Below are 15081 nucleotides of genomic sequence, written 5' to 3'. Positions count from 1 at the left end.
ACACCCCGGGTACCATATCACTTGGCTCCGCCATTAATCATATATATATTTTAAAAAAAAATATTTTTAGAATGAGAAATATATTGGAATGTTATTTTGAGATAATTAATTTTTATCAATTTTATAATTTCTGAATTTGAAAGAAACGAAGGTGGTAGAGCTGTTTTAGATTGCTAATTGTCGGGTTGCACTGAAATGAGCAGCTTGAGGAAAAATGACGAGAGCATTAATCAGAAAGCAAGCACGTTATTGCTGTTTTATTGTTACACTATTTTCATAAGTATTATTTAATATTATTCAACAGTTTATATCATCACAACGCATGACAAGTAAATGAAGTGTTTATAATTGCAATTTCCTTTCCTAAGACAATAGTCCTTTTTGTCCTCATTATGGTTACAAGGCTTTCTTATAAGGAACCCCAATCTAACTCAACCAATTCAGACCCACTGAGTATTGTCTCCAAAGCTTCTAATTTGATTTAGTTACACAAATGGGATTAAATGAAAGCAGCCTTGGACAATCATATAGTTATCTGTTTTTTGTTTTTAAGACATTGTTATTGTTGTTACTTGTTTTGTTTAGCAATTACCACTTTTCCTTAGCAAAGGTGAACGCAGCCCTTTTAGTTTAGTCTTGTGGTATGGTACCAAAATGGCAGACCAGGCTTGTTCCTTCATTATACAGAATGACAACATTCCAAGCGTAGCTCAGCAAAATAGAGAAGTTTTTTTGAAGCCTATGAATACCCACAAATGCAATTTATAGCATAAAGTCTTTCAGAATTCTTTCATAAACATATTAGGCAAGAAAGCATAATAAAGTTATAACTGTTGCTCTAAACATGCTGATTGATTAGACAAAGTCCCGAGCTTTGGTTGGGGTTTGTAGGTATTCATTTTAGACAATAAGTTATGCATGATTGCACTATAATAACTTGTTAAACACTTCATAACATGCAAGTGTCGACAACAGATTTCAGAGACGAAAATATTGTAGGAAAAAGTGGCTTATCGTATATACATGGTATTGAATAGAAAAACCTCACCAATCACCTTATACCATCACTGGCCAGGACTGGCACACCATCCTAGTAGTCAATACATGCATTTTCTCTTCTTAATCAGTAAGCATATCTATGAAAGTAAGCAAAACAAAGAAAAACTATGCTTATTTTGATGAAACTTCGGATCGACGGTTTCCGGGAGGAAGATCCTTTGGGGTGCACACGAGGGCCCTTCGTTGCAAATGCCTCAAGCTCTGCTCCATGCTGATCTGAATCATCTCTGCCAACATCTTCTTTGCTTTCCCTGCCTGTTCCTCGCCTTCAATCTTGGAGACAATGCTACTCACAATGTTCTCGAGCGTGTCTGGCTTTAGTTTGGATCTTTGATAGGGAGAGTCCCTCAGTAACTCTAGAAGCCGATGAGCTTTCGCTTGAGATGTTGGAGTCCCTTGAACAGTGAGCTCAAGAAGACCTGGAATGGCACCTTCTTTTAGAATAAGGCCTTTGTATCTGCTTCGGTCGCTCTCGCACATCGTCAAGAGAGCTCCAACTGAGTGCTCTCTACTTGGAGAAGATCCTTCTTCAAGAATCTCGACGACAGTTAGCACCCCACCTTCCTCAGCTGTCAAAGCCTGCCTACCTTCATTAAAACTGATCAATGATTCCAAAAGGGCACAACATTTCTCCGCTGACTTTGAGGACTTCTTACAAGTCTTGAGAAAGTTGATCATATGTGGAATAGGATTAAGTGCGAGGATGGTCTTGAGGTTGTCATTGATCAAGGAAAGATTGTGAAGAGCTGCTATAGAATCTACCTTGGCTTGTTGGCTTCCATATTCAAGGACCTTAATAAGGAGTGGAATGGCCCCGGAGGCACTTATCCTGGTTTTGTTGACATATGAGGCAGAAAGGGTAAAAAAGGAGGCAGCGGCATACTCCCGTAAACAAGAATTTGTTGAGTCTAAGAAAACAAGCAATGGTTCAAGTGCTCCTGCTTCCACTATACTGATCTTGTTCCTGCAAATATAAAGCACAGCACAATTCAGCAAACACTTCGTATTAGTTTTATGCAATGTTGCAGTAAAATAAATTTATAAATCAGGGGCAGTAGACCAAGAATATTTGGGCAACCAATGTTAACATCTGAAAAAAAAAATCCCATCGAATTAAACTACGGAACTTGCAAGCGATGGTAACATTTTGGCAATTCAACTATAAATTCTGTAACTCAAAACAAGAAATAAAACCCATGGTTGTATGCACTTGTAAGTCACAGTATGGGAGAATAATTGGGGAAAGTGTGGGCAACAATAACAACTAACTGTTATTGCTAAATATTTGGGGTCGTTATAAACATGAACCTTGTCTCACTTCAGATTATGCATGACTGTATTGCTACAAAAGAAGATATTGTGACAAGCATTTAAATTTTTGTCCAATTTTCAGAGGGACACAAAGACACTCCGCACATTGTGATCTAACTGGCTGAAGTCATCCCAGACCTGTTTACTAATTTTGGGGAGATTAAAGTGTCTCATGTGAGATAGGACAAATGAGCTACTAATTGGGTTGTTCAATCTGCAAGTGAATCTAATAAGTATGATAGATTTTCTATCCAAATAATTCAAAATATATTGATCCCCCTGAGGCCAATGGATTCGGATACAATCATTATTTCAGATCATGTGGCTTGCATATAACTGACAAATGTAGATGGAACTTCATACTGAGTGAGAACCATGGCTGCTTCAGACCTAGAACTTGGGAAATCTTCAGCAACTGATAAAAGCTTGAATCTTACAAGATGAATATTTCTCCTAATTGGAAGCACCTTTATCCAAGAAAAACAACAGAAAGTGAAACAATTAAGTGGCTGGATCCCGCTCGGTTAGGGTTTCTCTTTGGTACTTCCTAGCATCGGTCGATCTAAGAATCCCTTTTTAATGCATCCAGTAATTTATGTTACAGCTTCCTCAATTTCTCATTTTTCTTCACAAGGAAAGATTATCGGATTCTACAAGCTCCATTCTTCTAAGCGCCATCATCTTCCAAATCAACAAAGCAACTAGAACAATAAGCTTACCGAGCAATAATCTAGAGGACAGAAAAAGAACCATTTTTATTTTCTTCAGACCAAAGGCCGCACCTTTCATCCTTCACGGCAAGATTCAAGAGGGCGAGAATGGCAGCTTCACACGTCGAAGCCTTCCCAGACCGCAGCATCGCCACGAGGGGTGGTACGGCGGCGGAGAGCTGCCGCCGGTTCCTCGAGGAAGTCTTGGTGAGCCTCCGGATGTCCAGCGCTGCCTGAGATTGCAGCTCCTCCACTCCAGACATGACGCCCTCCATAATCCCCTGCAGCTCCGCTGCCGACACTCTCCCGTCGCCGCGGCAATTACGAGTTCCCGGCGACTCCTTCCCTTCATCCATCACTCCGCCCTCTCTCTCTCTCTCTCTCTCTCTCTCTCTCTCTCGCCCAACACTCTCTTCCGCTTTGGGCAAGGAGCAGCGAGGGAGAATACGAGGGCGAAAATTAAGGCAGGGAATTTTACTGTCCCAAAATTTTCAATTCGCCCCGTAATTTAAAAGTTATATCTATAAAACACCCAGTATTTTAAGTCCCCGCGGATTTTACCCTAATATTTTTTAAAATTAATATTTTCCAATTTCCACCCAATTTATGAAAGATGCAACCATAAAATTATTATCATGCGACTCAAAAAATAGTCAATTGCAATAGATCTACTTGCTCATGCATCGGCTGTCTAACAACAACTTTGCTCACTCCATTATAATTTTAAGGTTTCTCACTACATCAACCAAAATTTTATAATTATTTCACTGTAAATTACCTTTAGCCTAAAACGATCAGACTATGCTGCAGCAATCTTGAACTATGATTCGTTGCCAATGAAAATTTTGGATAGGACCGGATTGATGCCTAGATTCGGTATTATCTGATTTAATATTTTTTTATTGATAAATTAAAAATTAGATTAAAAAGCTTAAAGGCATAAAAAGGATAAAAGTAAAATATGATTAGTGCTCGAAGCTGTGAAGCATATTATATTAAAGGTGACTTTTATATTTATTTATTTTTTATTTGCAAAGTGAATGTAGATTCTTTAATTAGATTTTCAACGTGTCCAACACTCAAGAAACTCGAAATAAAAATTAAAGACATAAGATTAAAGAGATTATCCATTATTAAGAATTGACGCTATCTAATAGTGCGTTGTTATACTTTTAATTTTATTTTAAAATGTTATATATATATATATATATATATGGCCTGTATATATATATAAATGCCCTACAGGCCTAAAAAAAATTAGAAGAAATTAAACATTGCCCAATGGAGGTGATGTAATGGTAAAGCAATAAGATGATCAAAATTTGAATCCTAATATAAATGAATATTCTTAAACTCAACCTCTAAATATAAATATGCATAAATTATGTTTCAAATTTATCAGATAAGTAAACTAGAAGAAAAATTATTTACCTTCTGGACGAATTTTAGACACCCAAATTATTAACAAGAAAAAAATCAAACATAATATTTAGCAAATGAATAAACCCTACAAGTTGTATGTATTAATTATAAATTTAACAACAATTCACTGAATCATGTGACTATATATTATCAATTTCACACTTTAAGGCATGGTGTGATGGCTAGCATGAGGCTTGACATTTCTATGAAGCAACAAGGGTTTGATTCTCACGCAAAATACTTACTTATGGCGATAGAACTTTTGGTGACACATGGATGCCACATCAAGAGCTGTCGAGCTTCTTAGACTTGGTGGGCAAAATGTGAGGATGATCCATCTATCCTAGGATTAATCAAGTTATAAGATTTAATATCTAATTAAAAAAAAATTATTACCCATTTCACGACCGAACAATGATGCAGAACAAGATGTTTGACAAAATAATCAAATAAATACTCATGGTTTGATTTCCAATTATAGCATATTGTAGGACATTTTTCTCTAATGAGGTGAAAAACTTGGGACGTTGGTTGCTAGGTGAGGAGTGGCACACACTTCCTGATTTACTTTGATGATCAATGGGAGCTTTATGTGAGACCAAGCTAGTCACCTCTAACTTCTCAATTTACCTTAGTGACCCGTGGGAGTTTTCTGTGGGATGAGGCTAATCACCTCCAGGACTTAATCGGTTCGAATAATTGAATACTTGGATTTCGAATAATTGAGGTTTGATTTCTAATTACGATGTATTATAAGATATTTTTATCTAATGAGATGAAAACTTGAGACATTAGTTATTGGGCGAGGAGTAACGCACATTTCCCAATTTACCTTGCTGACTAGTGGGAGCTTTTGTGGCATCAGACTAGTCAATTGGTTCGAAGAATTGAATACCTGAATTTCAAAGAATTACCCGAGTTTCAAAATACTCAAATCGTGGCATATTCCCTCAAATACTTTGACCTAGAAAATTCTAAATCATTTCAAATCAAAATCAATGTACTTCTATAAATCTCTTTAATCTATTTATGGCCTCTGATCTAAATTCGATAACATAAATTGATAGCTGTAAATTTTTAAATTTATAAAGGCTTGATAAAATTTATAACAAATTTATTACAAGGCCTAGGATAATAATACTCACCAACTAATACTATCAACAGGTTCTTAGGACTCTCTTGAATTAGAAAATATCAAACTTTTAAATTTTCAAAAGGTTTCAAATGAAATTGGATGATGGACCTATAAAATTTTGAATCACTTTAAACCAAACTAATGTGCTCTTGAAAACCTCCCTAATATATCTATGCCCTTGTATCTAAATTTGATAGCACCAATTGAGAGTGGTGAATTAATTTTTGAATGACTAGAGTAAAAAATTGAAAATGTGTTTTTAATTTAATTTACTATTCTCAATTTATACAATTGAATTTAGATTCATGTACATAAATACATTCAGAAGACTTCTAATAATATATTAATTTTAATTTTAAATAATTCAAAATTTTCTATATTCATCCATTAGTTTTATAAACCAAGGAAAAAAAAAACAGAAGAAAGAGTTTAAGAATACCCTATACAATTGGAGAATTTTAAAACTTTAATAAGTGAAATGGATAATAATGAAACTTGCATGTAGGCGTGTAAATGAATCAAGTCACTCATGAGCTATTCGAATCTCGATTAGATAAAAATTCATTTGAGCTCGTTTAATGAGGCCCGTTAAGATAAACAAACAAAGCTCAAATTTTACAATACTCGACTCGTTAGCTCGTGAACATGTTCATTAGTAAACTCATGAATCAACTTTTAAATAAAAAATAATAGTTTTAATATTGAATTTATATATTTTATACTCTATTTATGAAAAATATTGATAAATATATTAAATTTATTTATTAGAATAAAATTATAAATTTTAATAAGAATATTATATTTTTTAAAATATATAATTTAGTTGTTAATGAATATTTAAATTTATAATTTAAATTTATTAAGTTCGTTTAAACTCGATAAAAGCTCGAATAATTTCTCATGAGTTATAAATATTTTCGTTAAATAAAATTTGAGCTCGACTCAATTATAAACAAATTAAACTTAAATATTCAAGAATTTGACCTTGACTCGAGTGGATTACACCTCTACTTACATGTAAATTTAATACACACATCATTATTAAACTCTTTAGGAAGCAAAGTTAAAAAGTTTTAGAAACTCGAGGGGGCAATTCGCTTTTTTTTTTTTTTTAAACGCCCGTGGATGCGTGGATGGCCGGATGGGCAGATCACCCACCCAAACTGGCTGCTAGTGGAGGAAGATTTACTTGAGGGGGGACGAAGCACATGCTTCCTAGAAGAAGACAAACGAATTGAACCACAAAGAATCGAAGGTCAGTGAGGCCCATCATTGTACGAATTGATAACAAGGACATCTGGGGTACTCAATTTAAGTTTTTTTTTTTTTAAATTCCATGGAGAGATAATTTAAGTGTTAAGGAACATTGTACTAATTTATAACCTCAAATGATGCATTTAAAATTAAGAAATTTTCAAATGACAAATCTAATTTTCAAAATTTTCAAAATGCTTGTCTCCTATTTTACCTAAATCGTTAATGGATCAATCTTGAACATCCGCATTAGTTACTCTATTTTAAAATTTTACTTTAAATTTCAGATAAAATAATTTAAAAATCTTTATATCAACTACCTTATTTATTCCTAAAATTTTATATTTATGAATAGTACTCTAAATTTAGGGAATGAATTCCCTAAATATTGTAGAGAAGAGAGAAAAAAAATAAGAAATCTATAAAATAGTATAGTGAAAAATGAATATTTAAATTTAATAAAATCATTTATTTATCTAAATTATGTATTTTGAATAGGGAATCTCGCATAGATACTCTCAGATTTTAAATATCACCACGGTTAGATTTCAAATATCTACATCATTGTAATACTATATTTTAAAAATCAATACTATAGTATAAATCCTAAAATCAACAACTGATGTAGTATTATATTTGTGTTCTTTAAAATTCAATATCATAAATGATATTGTTATTTGAATGTAATGTTAAGGGAGGTTAAAAAAAAAAAAAAATGCGCCCTTTAAAAAATCTAAAAATTAGATGCCCCTTTGAAAATTTTCATAATTTTAAATGCACCGTACATCACCATTATAATTTAAAACTTTGACAATTAGTCACATCATTAGTACAACTTTAATCCTTTAACTAAGACACCTTCCCTTGATTTTTAAAGGAGTCTTTATCAGCATATTTGTTTTTGTGAAAGTCTCCCTCATTGGGAGAGAGTCATCTAACCAAACCTTTGTGTCATTTTCCATCTTCTTTAAAACCTTTTTAGTACATGTTTGGAATTATCAATCGAAGGAACTACTTGAACTTGACTCCTCAACAACTTAACTCAAAGATATCATTTATTTATTTGAATATATAATGTAGTCAAAATTCAGTCATCCATAATCCATATCACAAGTTAATGCCATGAGTAATAATGCAAGAGTGCCATTAACAAGTTTAATAATTATAATATTTTAGTTTTGAAGATTTTTTTAAAATAATTCAGATATCTAATTTTTTGAACCAATCAATCCTAGAGATGATCAATCTCACAAAAATTTCCCACCAATGAGCAGCTAGGGGTATAAATGAGTCAAGCCGCTCGTGAGCTATTCGAAGCTCGATTCGATAAAAGTTCATTTGAACTTGTTTAATTAGGCTCATTAAGATAAACAAACCATCTCAAGCTTCACAATATTCGGCTCGTTAGTTCGTGAACATGTTCGTTAAACTCATGAATTAATTTTTAAATAAAAAAAATAATAGTTTTGATATTGAATTTATAGATTTTACACTCTACTTATGAAAAACATAGACAAATATATTAAATTTACTTATTAGAATAAAATTATAAAATTTAACAAGAATATTATATTTTTTTTAAATATATAATTTAGTTTTTAATGAATATTTAAATTTATAATTTATATTTATTAAGCTCGTTTAAGCTCGATGAAAGCTCGAATAAGTTCGTGAGCTATGAATATATTCGTTAAATAAAGCTCGAGCTCGGCTCGATTATAAACGAGCCAAACTCAAACATCCAAGAGTTCGACTCGGCTTGGCTCGATTACACCCCTATGGGCAATTGAGATTTGACTCTTAGATGTATAGCTAACCGTTTGAAGAGTCTAACCGTAACATCATTATTCGGGGCTAGTTTTGAAGATGATATTTGTATGATAGGTGGTTTGATATCTCTAATGTGTACGCTATATCAAACAACTTGATAAACAATACTCCTTTACCAAAAGTCTCAATAGAAAATGCTATTTATCAAATTATTTGACTAAACAATTTGGATCTAAGAAAAATGTCTTACATAAAGTTTAATTGTTATTGTTGTATTTGGCTCAACAATTTGGAAGGCTCAGAGAAACCTACCTTCAGGATATTCGAATTTTGACACAATTTCAATACAAATACCACCTAATAAATTGTTTAGTGACTATTTAGGTGGCATTTGGTTAAATGATGGGAATGACTATGGGTATATGTTTGATAGTAAGGTGTAATGAGAATGGGAATGAGAATGTAAATGAAACCCACCTAGTTATATGAGTTTGGTTGATTCCCATAAATCTAGAAATCATTCCTAAATTGTCATACTCAAACCCGCAATCCAAACACTATCTTTTACTATCATTCCATTATATTTTCTCATTCTCAAATTCATCAACCATACACCGTTGTAGAGGATGTCAGAGACTACCTGCGCTTACCTTGCCAATGATCTTGGGTGGAGGATCTTGGCATCCAAATACTCTCTACTGAACAAGGCTTGTTTTTTACCTTGCCAATGATAGCTACCAAGTGAAATCAAGTCACATAGGATACCAGGGAGTGCATGCACTTAATTGCTGTTGAACAATTCAAAATTAAGACTTACCTTGCAAGTGGCTGTCAGACTCATGGCTCCCTCCCTCCCTCCCTCCTACTATCTTTCTCACAACAGTCAACAGGAGCAATGGCAAAAACGTGACATCTTCTTGGCTCCAAGTCCACAACAACTGATAAAGAAACTCATTACTTTCGCAGCAGAAATCTGACCTCCATTGCCAAGTGTCGCAGACAAACTGGCCTCTTCTCGTGCTACTTTGTCATCATCCCCAACCACCCTGTTCTTCTTCTCTGCACCAGCATTCTTTTGTGGTAACAGGCTTATTCTTTATTGCGTGGTTCATCCTATCCTCTGCTATCTGTTTCCTGAATTCTCTCCTTATTTAAGGGACTTTAGATTGGGACAAAGCATTTAGACATACAACTGGTTTGCTTCCTCGCACTGAAGTTGATTTCTCATCCACAAATGAATCATCAAGGAAGGGATATCTACCTTTGTGGTCAACCAGAAGAATTCCCATCGGCATCAGCCATTGCTTCTGCTCCCACATTTGACTTCCTTCAACTGCCTCATGCTCCACTGGTTCAATTCCAATTCAATCCTCTGCACGGGGTAAAAATGCAAAAAGATGTTATCATTATATATTTTATGTACTTTGAAATTCCTATTCTAAGTTTTGTAACTTCACAGGTGACTGGGCATGCACAAGTCAATTTTATGGATCTGCAGAAATGGCATTTGCAATGTTTCTGGCAGCAACAAATGCAAGCAGTAGAAAACCTTGCAGGTGAAGATATAGCTATAAAAAAATTGCACTATAAGGAACTCTGCAATTGTTTTTTATCCGCACTCGGTTGATTAAAAATTTTAAAACTCTCCTTGCAGATTATAAACAGCACCAGCTCCCACTTGCTAGGATTAAACGTATAATGAAAATGGAAGGAGATGCAAAGGTTTTTCTTTTGAACTAAGTGATCTCCTATTTACCTAGCTAGCGATGTTTATGGATTCTTTTGACTGTGATTGCATAAATTTGGCAACAGATGGTGAGTGCGGACACTCCGATATTCTTTGCAAAAGCATGTGAGCTTTTCATCTCGGAGCTCGCGGTGCGATCATGGCTGCATGCAGAGCAGTGCAAGAGGCACACCATCCGGAGAACGGATGTTGCAGGAGCCATTTGCCATTCAAATGTTCTCAACTTCTTGTTAGAAATTCTTCATGCAGAAGAACTACAGGTAGACCATTTTTCTGGTTCAATTGTGATGAGGATGTTTGCTTGAAAAAAGAAAAATAAGAATCAACATCAATGCAAGAAAATGAATTAATTGTCAATTGTGATTTGAAGATTTTAGTGTCTTTGACAGGTATACATGAGACAGCCACCATTTTTGCGGCAGCAAATGATGCCCCAGCAACAATCTTACCCTAACTCTAACAATTTCTTGTATGAGCCACCTCCTCCACTGGTAAGTTTCTAGGAAACATACAAATCCTATATTACTTATGTGATAACTAAACTTTTGACTTGTTTTCACTCAGAACATAATCTTTGCTCGTTTCACTTTGTAGTGAGAAATATGGACATGCATGAAAAATATTGGCAGATTCGAATTAAGCAATCAATGACTCTTGTGGCAGAAAGGCAAGAGAAGTGTTATAATCGCGCATCATATTCCTCTTGTATCCCCTAAAAATGATCTCAAGCTTTACAAATAGGCATTGCTAAATGAAAAGAGAATTCACAAGAAGCGTATCATATCTATGTTTTGTATTCAATAGTTTTGGATCTTTTGAATGTATATACCTCTAAAGATTCGACCAACCTCATTAAAATTTGGACCACCTCATAATAAACTTTTTGGACCATCAGTAGTAGTACTCTTGAAAGTAATGATCTACCTTATAAAGATTGCGAAATAACTATTAGAACACCTAAACCACCTGTTTCTGCCAATTGTCCCTTTTCCCATAAATGCTAGAAAATGACCTTTCTTCAATAGAATCCAACATTAGGCATAACATCCCATACTGAAAGTTAGAAGTTTGGACTAAAGTGGATCAGGAAAAACAAGATATTTTTTGCATGAAAAAAATACATAATCAACCTCAAGCCCGACCTGGTCGAGGGTAAGCCGGTGCAAAAATAGAAAAGTATGATATTCTATCAAGTAAAAGAAACAAAGGAAAGGCAGACATACCCAGTTGCTTAAAAAAATGTTGTGGGAATTGTTGGACACAAACAATCTGTTGTCAAAAATTTACGAATATTAGTTGAATTTAAGCTACACTGGATTAAATTCAACTTACAGTCGAAATAACCTGAGCGGATAATCTCAGGCTGCCAGCAGGGATTGGTTTATGTAACGTGCAAAAGATCAGACTAATTCACCGAGTGGGCAGACTAGATTGGACTACAAGAATTTCTGGATTTAACCACACTTAATAGACAACAGTTTTTCAAGAAATTATTGTCTTTTTTCCATTTAACAACAGTTTTATTGAAAACTGTTGTTGTTCACCATAATGTTTTTTAAATAACAATAGTTTTTCAAAACACTGTTGTCTAATGTGTGTCAAAGACAACGGTTTTAAAAAACTATTGTCTTTTAGTATTGCTTATGTGATAATATACAACAGTTTTATTAAACTGTTGTCTATTGAATGTTGTTGAATCCTAAAAACACAACAGCTTTTTTAACTTCATGAAAAAAACCTAAAACCCACTTCTCTGTGACTCTTCAAACGAACAAAAACTATCTCTGACTCCTCCTTCGCGACTCCTCCGCGAAAGACGCTCCTCCTCCAAATTTGACTTTATTTGGAGGTCAAATGATGGAGATCAAGCAGAATTAATATGAGCCGTTGATCCAGATCAAGAGAAATCTTCCTTCTTCATTCAGATCTAAGTCATCCAACCCTCCATCCAGATTTGAAGCTACATGGACCATTGGATCGAAGCAAGAAGGCAACTAGATCCGCACCACTCATCTCTTCATCAGCTAGATCAAATGGATCCATCTTCATCAAATCGGACGACCCAGATTAAAGGAGGAGAAAACCATTCCCTTTCCTTTATTTCTTCGCACGGCACAGTACCAGAACCCCCGATTTTGATCTCGCGTGGCTTCTCCTCGAGCTAGGGCTCGCGACGCCGCCACCCTTCCACTTCTTCTCCTTCACCAACGGTCGACGACAACCTCTGGCCACACACCATCGCTGGCCGACCATCCACTGCCCAATCTTCCTCTTCTGGATTCCAATCGGTGACGGCAGCAGCAAACATCTCTTGGCGGCAATAGCGAGCGACGGCAGCAGCAACGAGCATCCACCTTGTCGGAGGGGTTCTCCGACAAGATCCTTCACCTTACGACGGTCTTCTTCACTTCTTCCTACTGGGGTTCAGGCGGTAGAGGCAGAGGTTGGCGGCAGTTCATTCCAGCACCTCCATTACTTCCATTCATCTTCCATCCGAGGGGGTTCCTTGGTGGAAGATTCGTTCATCATCACTGTTGTTGAAGCAAGCACAGCCGATATTTGGTTGCTGTTCATCGGTTACTGGGAGTTCAGGAGCTGGGCGTTTTGTGTGAAGCTCCTTCATCAGATTCCGAACAAAGCAACACTTCCCTTCATTAGATTTGGACAGCTCTGTTTGTTGCAGTTTTTCTTCACTTGATTTGAATTGATTGTTGATGTTTGTTTAAACGTTGATGAATGCTTGTAATTGATGATCTCCCATGTTCATTTTTTGCATGCACTTTGTTCAACTCAATTTATGCCTTTGATGTGTTCGACGAAATGCCCCAAACACTTTGATTAATGCATTTTAGTTCCTTGATTTCTTTCAATGCTTTGTTTGGTTAAATGTTAGTGATAGTTGTCCTTTTATTGTATGCAATTAGGATTAGATTTCTTTAATGCTCTAGATTACGTTCTATGCTTAATTTCTTTAGTTGCTTACTTTATGTTGTCTTTAATTTCCTTGCAATCATAGCTTAAATTAGACTAGGTTTTCTTATTTGCATCATCTTTCATTTCCTAGGTTTGGTTCATTTAATACTTTGCTCTTTCATTCCTTAGTTTGGTTCCGTTAATGGTGAAATCGTAGTGTAGAGTGACAATGCGCTATGAGATCACTACTAATGGATAGATAGGATGTCTTTCATTAATTATGATTAGATTTCATACTTGCTTTGCTCTTTTGTTCCTTAGGTTTAATTTCATATTTGTTTTGTTATTTCATGTCGTAGTTCAAAATTCAATGATATTTGTTTTGCGCTATGAGATGCCTTAATTTGGGATTGTAGCATACTTTTTGACCAAAGAAGTCTAGATCAATGATAGATTGTTCTTCAATCTACAACTTTTTTTAGCATCTTTATCCTGCTATAATGTTATTCTTTAAGATTATGTTGCATTGATTTCTAAAAGTTGCATGACATCTCTCTACTCTGCCTTCAAAACTAACGATTTATGTTGTTTCAGGTAATTACTGCAACCATTCCTACTATAGTTGGTGAAAACCTTAACGTGTTCATGACTTTAAAATAGTATATTCCAGATTTTCTTAAGGTGAGGACACAAATTTAATGAGGAATATACTTTATAAGCTGTTAACATCTAAATTGGTATCCTATGCATCAGCTTGATGATGTAATAGATCTTGAGATTCCAAGAGGAAGAAATAGACTTGTTTCTTTAAATGGTGAAACTTAAATTTAAGATTAGAAAGTCAACTGATGTAACATGTCACTCCACTTCTCTTTTTATGATTTAGCTCATGATCAATGTAAACTTAAAGTATTAATCCAAAGCCTATGGTAACTTTCTGGATTCATTTTTATTTAAGGCATTCTTTCCTTTAATGGCCACTTTTAGAATTTAATGTATGACTTACTCCTTAGCATCATATGGAGTGTGTGGGAACGTTTGCATTAGATTGTACCTTTTAGAATTAATGCTGCTTGATCACTGGGAAAAATAATGTTTGCATGGTTTATAATAGAAGCTTTGTATGCAGTGACATAGAATGAAAATTCTGCTTAATAAGAAATTTAAGAGCCACCATATTGTTTCAAGAGGTTACCATTTATGTTACATAGATAACGCTTTTTGCACTTCTGTTAGATGACTATATCAAATAGTTTTTATGGTTATGTAACATTTATGCAGTGCAATTAGAATCACACGTACAGTTTAATTTCTAATTTGTAATATATATCTTTATTCGAATAGGTGTCCTCAAGAGTATTGGGAAGAATGCCGACAAGCTAAAAAAATGGAGAGACTTTAACAAATTAAGGAGCACTAGGAGTTGCAATCCCTCCTCTTCACCGACATCTAAGTAGAAAATCTCGTGTTATATTGTTCTACCTTTGTTTTAATAGTGTTATCATTTTGTTGGTTGCTTATGAAATTTCTTCAGAATGTTGTAGATATTATTTTTGAATGTTAGAAAATTGTATATTAAATTTTATTTTGAAATTTAGTATTTTGAATGATTTATAATATTGGAAAATTGTGTATTAATTTTATTTTTTTTATCTAAAAAGGACAACGGTTTTTCACCGATGTCGTAGATAGTTTAAAACTGTTGTTGAAGACCCTGTTATTAAAGGTAGACGCTCAAAGACAATAGTGAAAAACTGTTG

The 15081-nt window shown here is 34.6% G+C and overlaps 2 protein-coding genes across 3 annotated transcripts; one reads left to right on the top strand and one right to left on the bottom strand.

Annotated features, from left to right (window-relative positions):
* Positions 1 to 955: 955 nt before the first annotated feature.
* LOC121984586 (U-box domain-containing protein 3-like) lies at positions 956 to 3535 on the bottom strand. The gene is made up of 2 exons (XM_042537587.1): positions 3153 to 3535; positions 956 to 2023 (listed from the first exon to the last, which is right to left on the bottom strand). Exons 1-2 carry the CDS (start codon positions 3434 to 3436, stop codon positions 1171 to 1173), a joined length of 1137 nt encoding a protein of 378 aa, XP_042393521.1. The 5' UTR covers positions 3437 to 3535; the 3' UTR covers positions 956 to 1170.
* Positions 3536 to 9749: 6214 nt separating this feature from the next.
* On the top strand, positions 9750 to 14727 carry LOC121987507 (nuclear transcription factor Y subunit C-2-like). Of its 2 annotated transcripts, XM_042541271.1 has the most exons (7): positions 9750 to 10042; positions 10121 to 10217; positions 10316 to 10383; positions 10474 to 10668; positions 10798 to 10899; positions 13916 to 14002; positions 14666 to 14727. In XM_042541271.1, the coding sequence occupies exons 1-6, from the start codon at positions 9896 to 9898 to the stop codon at positions 13979 to 13981; spliced, it is 675 nt and encodes a 224-aa protein (XP_042397205.1). In that variant the 5' UTR covers positions 9750 to 9895; the 3' UTR covers positions 13982 to 14002; positions 14666 to 14727. The 2 variants fall into 2 exon arrangements, with proteins under 2 accessions (XP_042397205.1, XP_042397206.1); XM_042541272.1 differs by lacking the exons at positions 13916 to 14002; positions 14666 to 14727 and adding an exon at positions 11003 to 11427 and having other exon boundaries at positions 9752 to 10042.
* The last annotated feature ends 354 nt before the right edge of the window (positions 14728 to 15081 follow it).

Source organism: Zingiber officinale, chromosome 5B (genome assembly GCF_018446385.1).
Source record: "Zingiber officinale cultivar Zhangliang chromosome 5B, Zo_v1.1, whole genome shotgun sequence".
In the NCBI taxonomy this organism is placed as follows: domain Eukaryota; kingdom Viridiplantae; phylum Streptophyta; class Magnoliopsida; order Zingiberales; family Zingiberaceae; genus Zingiber; species Zingiber officinale.
Note: the sequence above shows the minus strand (reverse complement) of the source record. Positions and strands in the feature narration are given on the sequence as shown.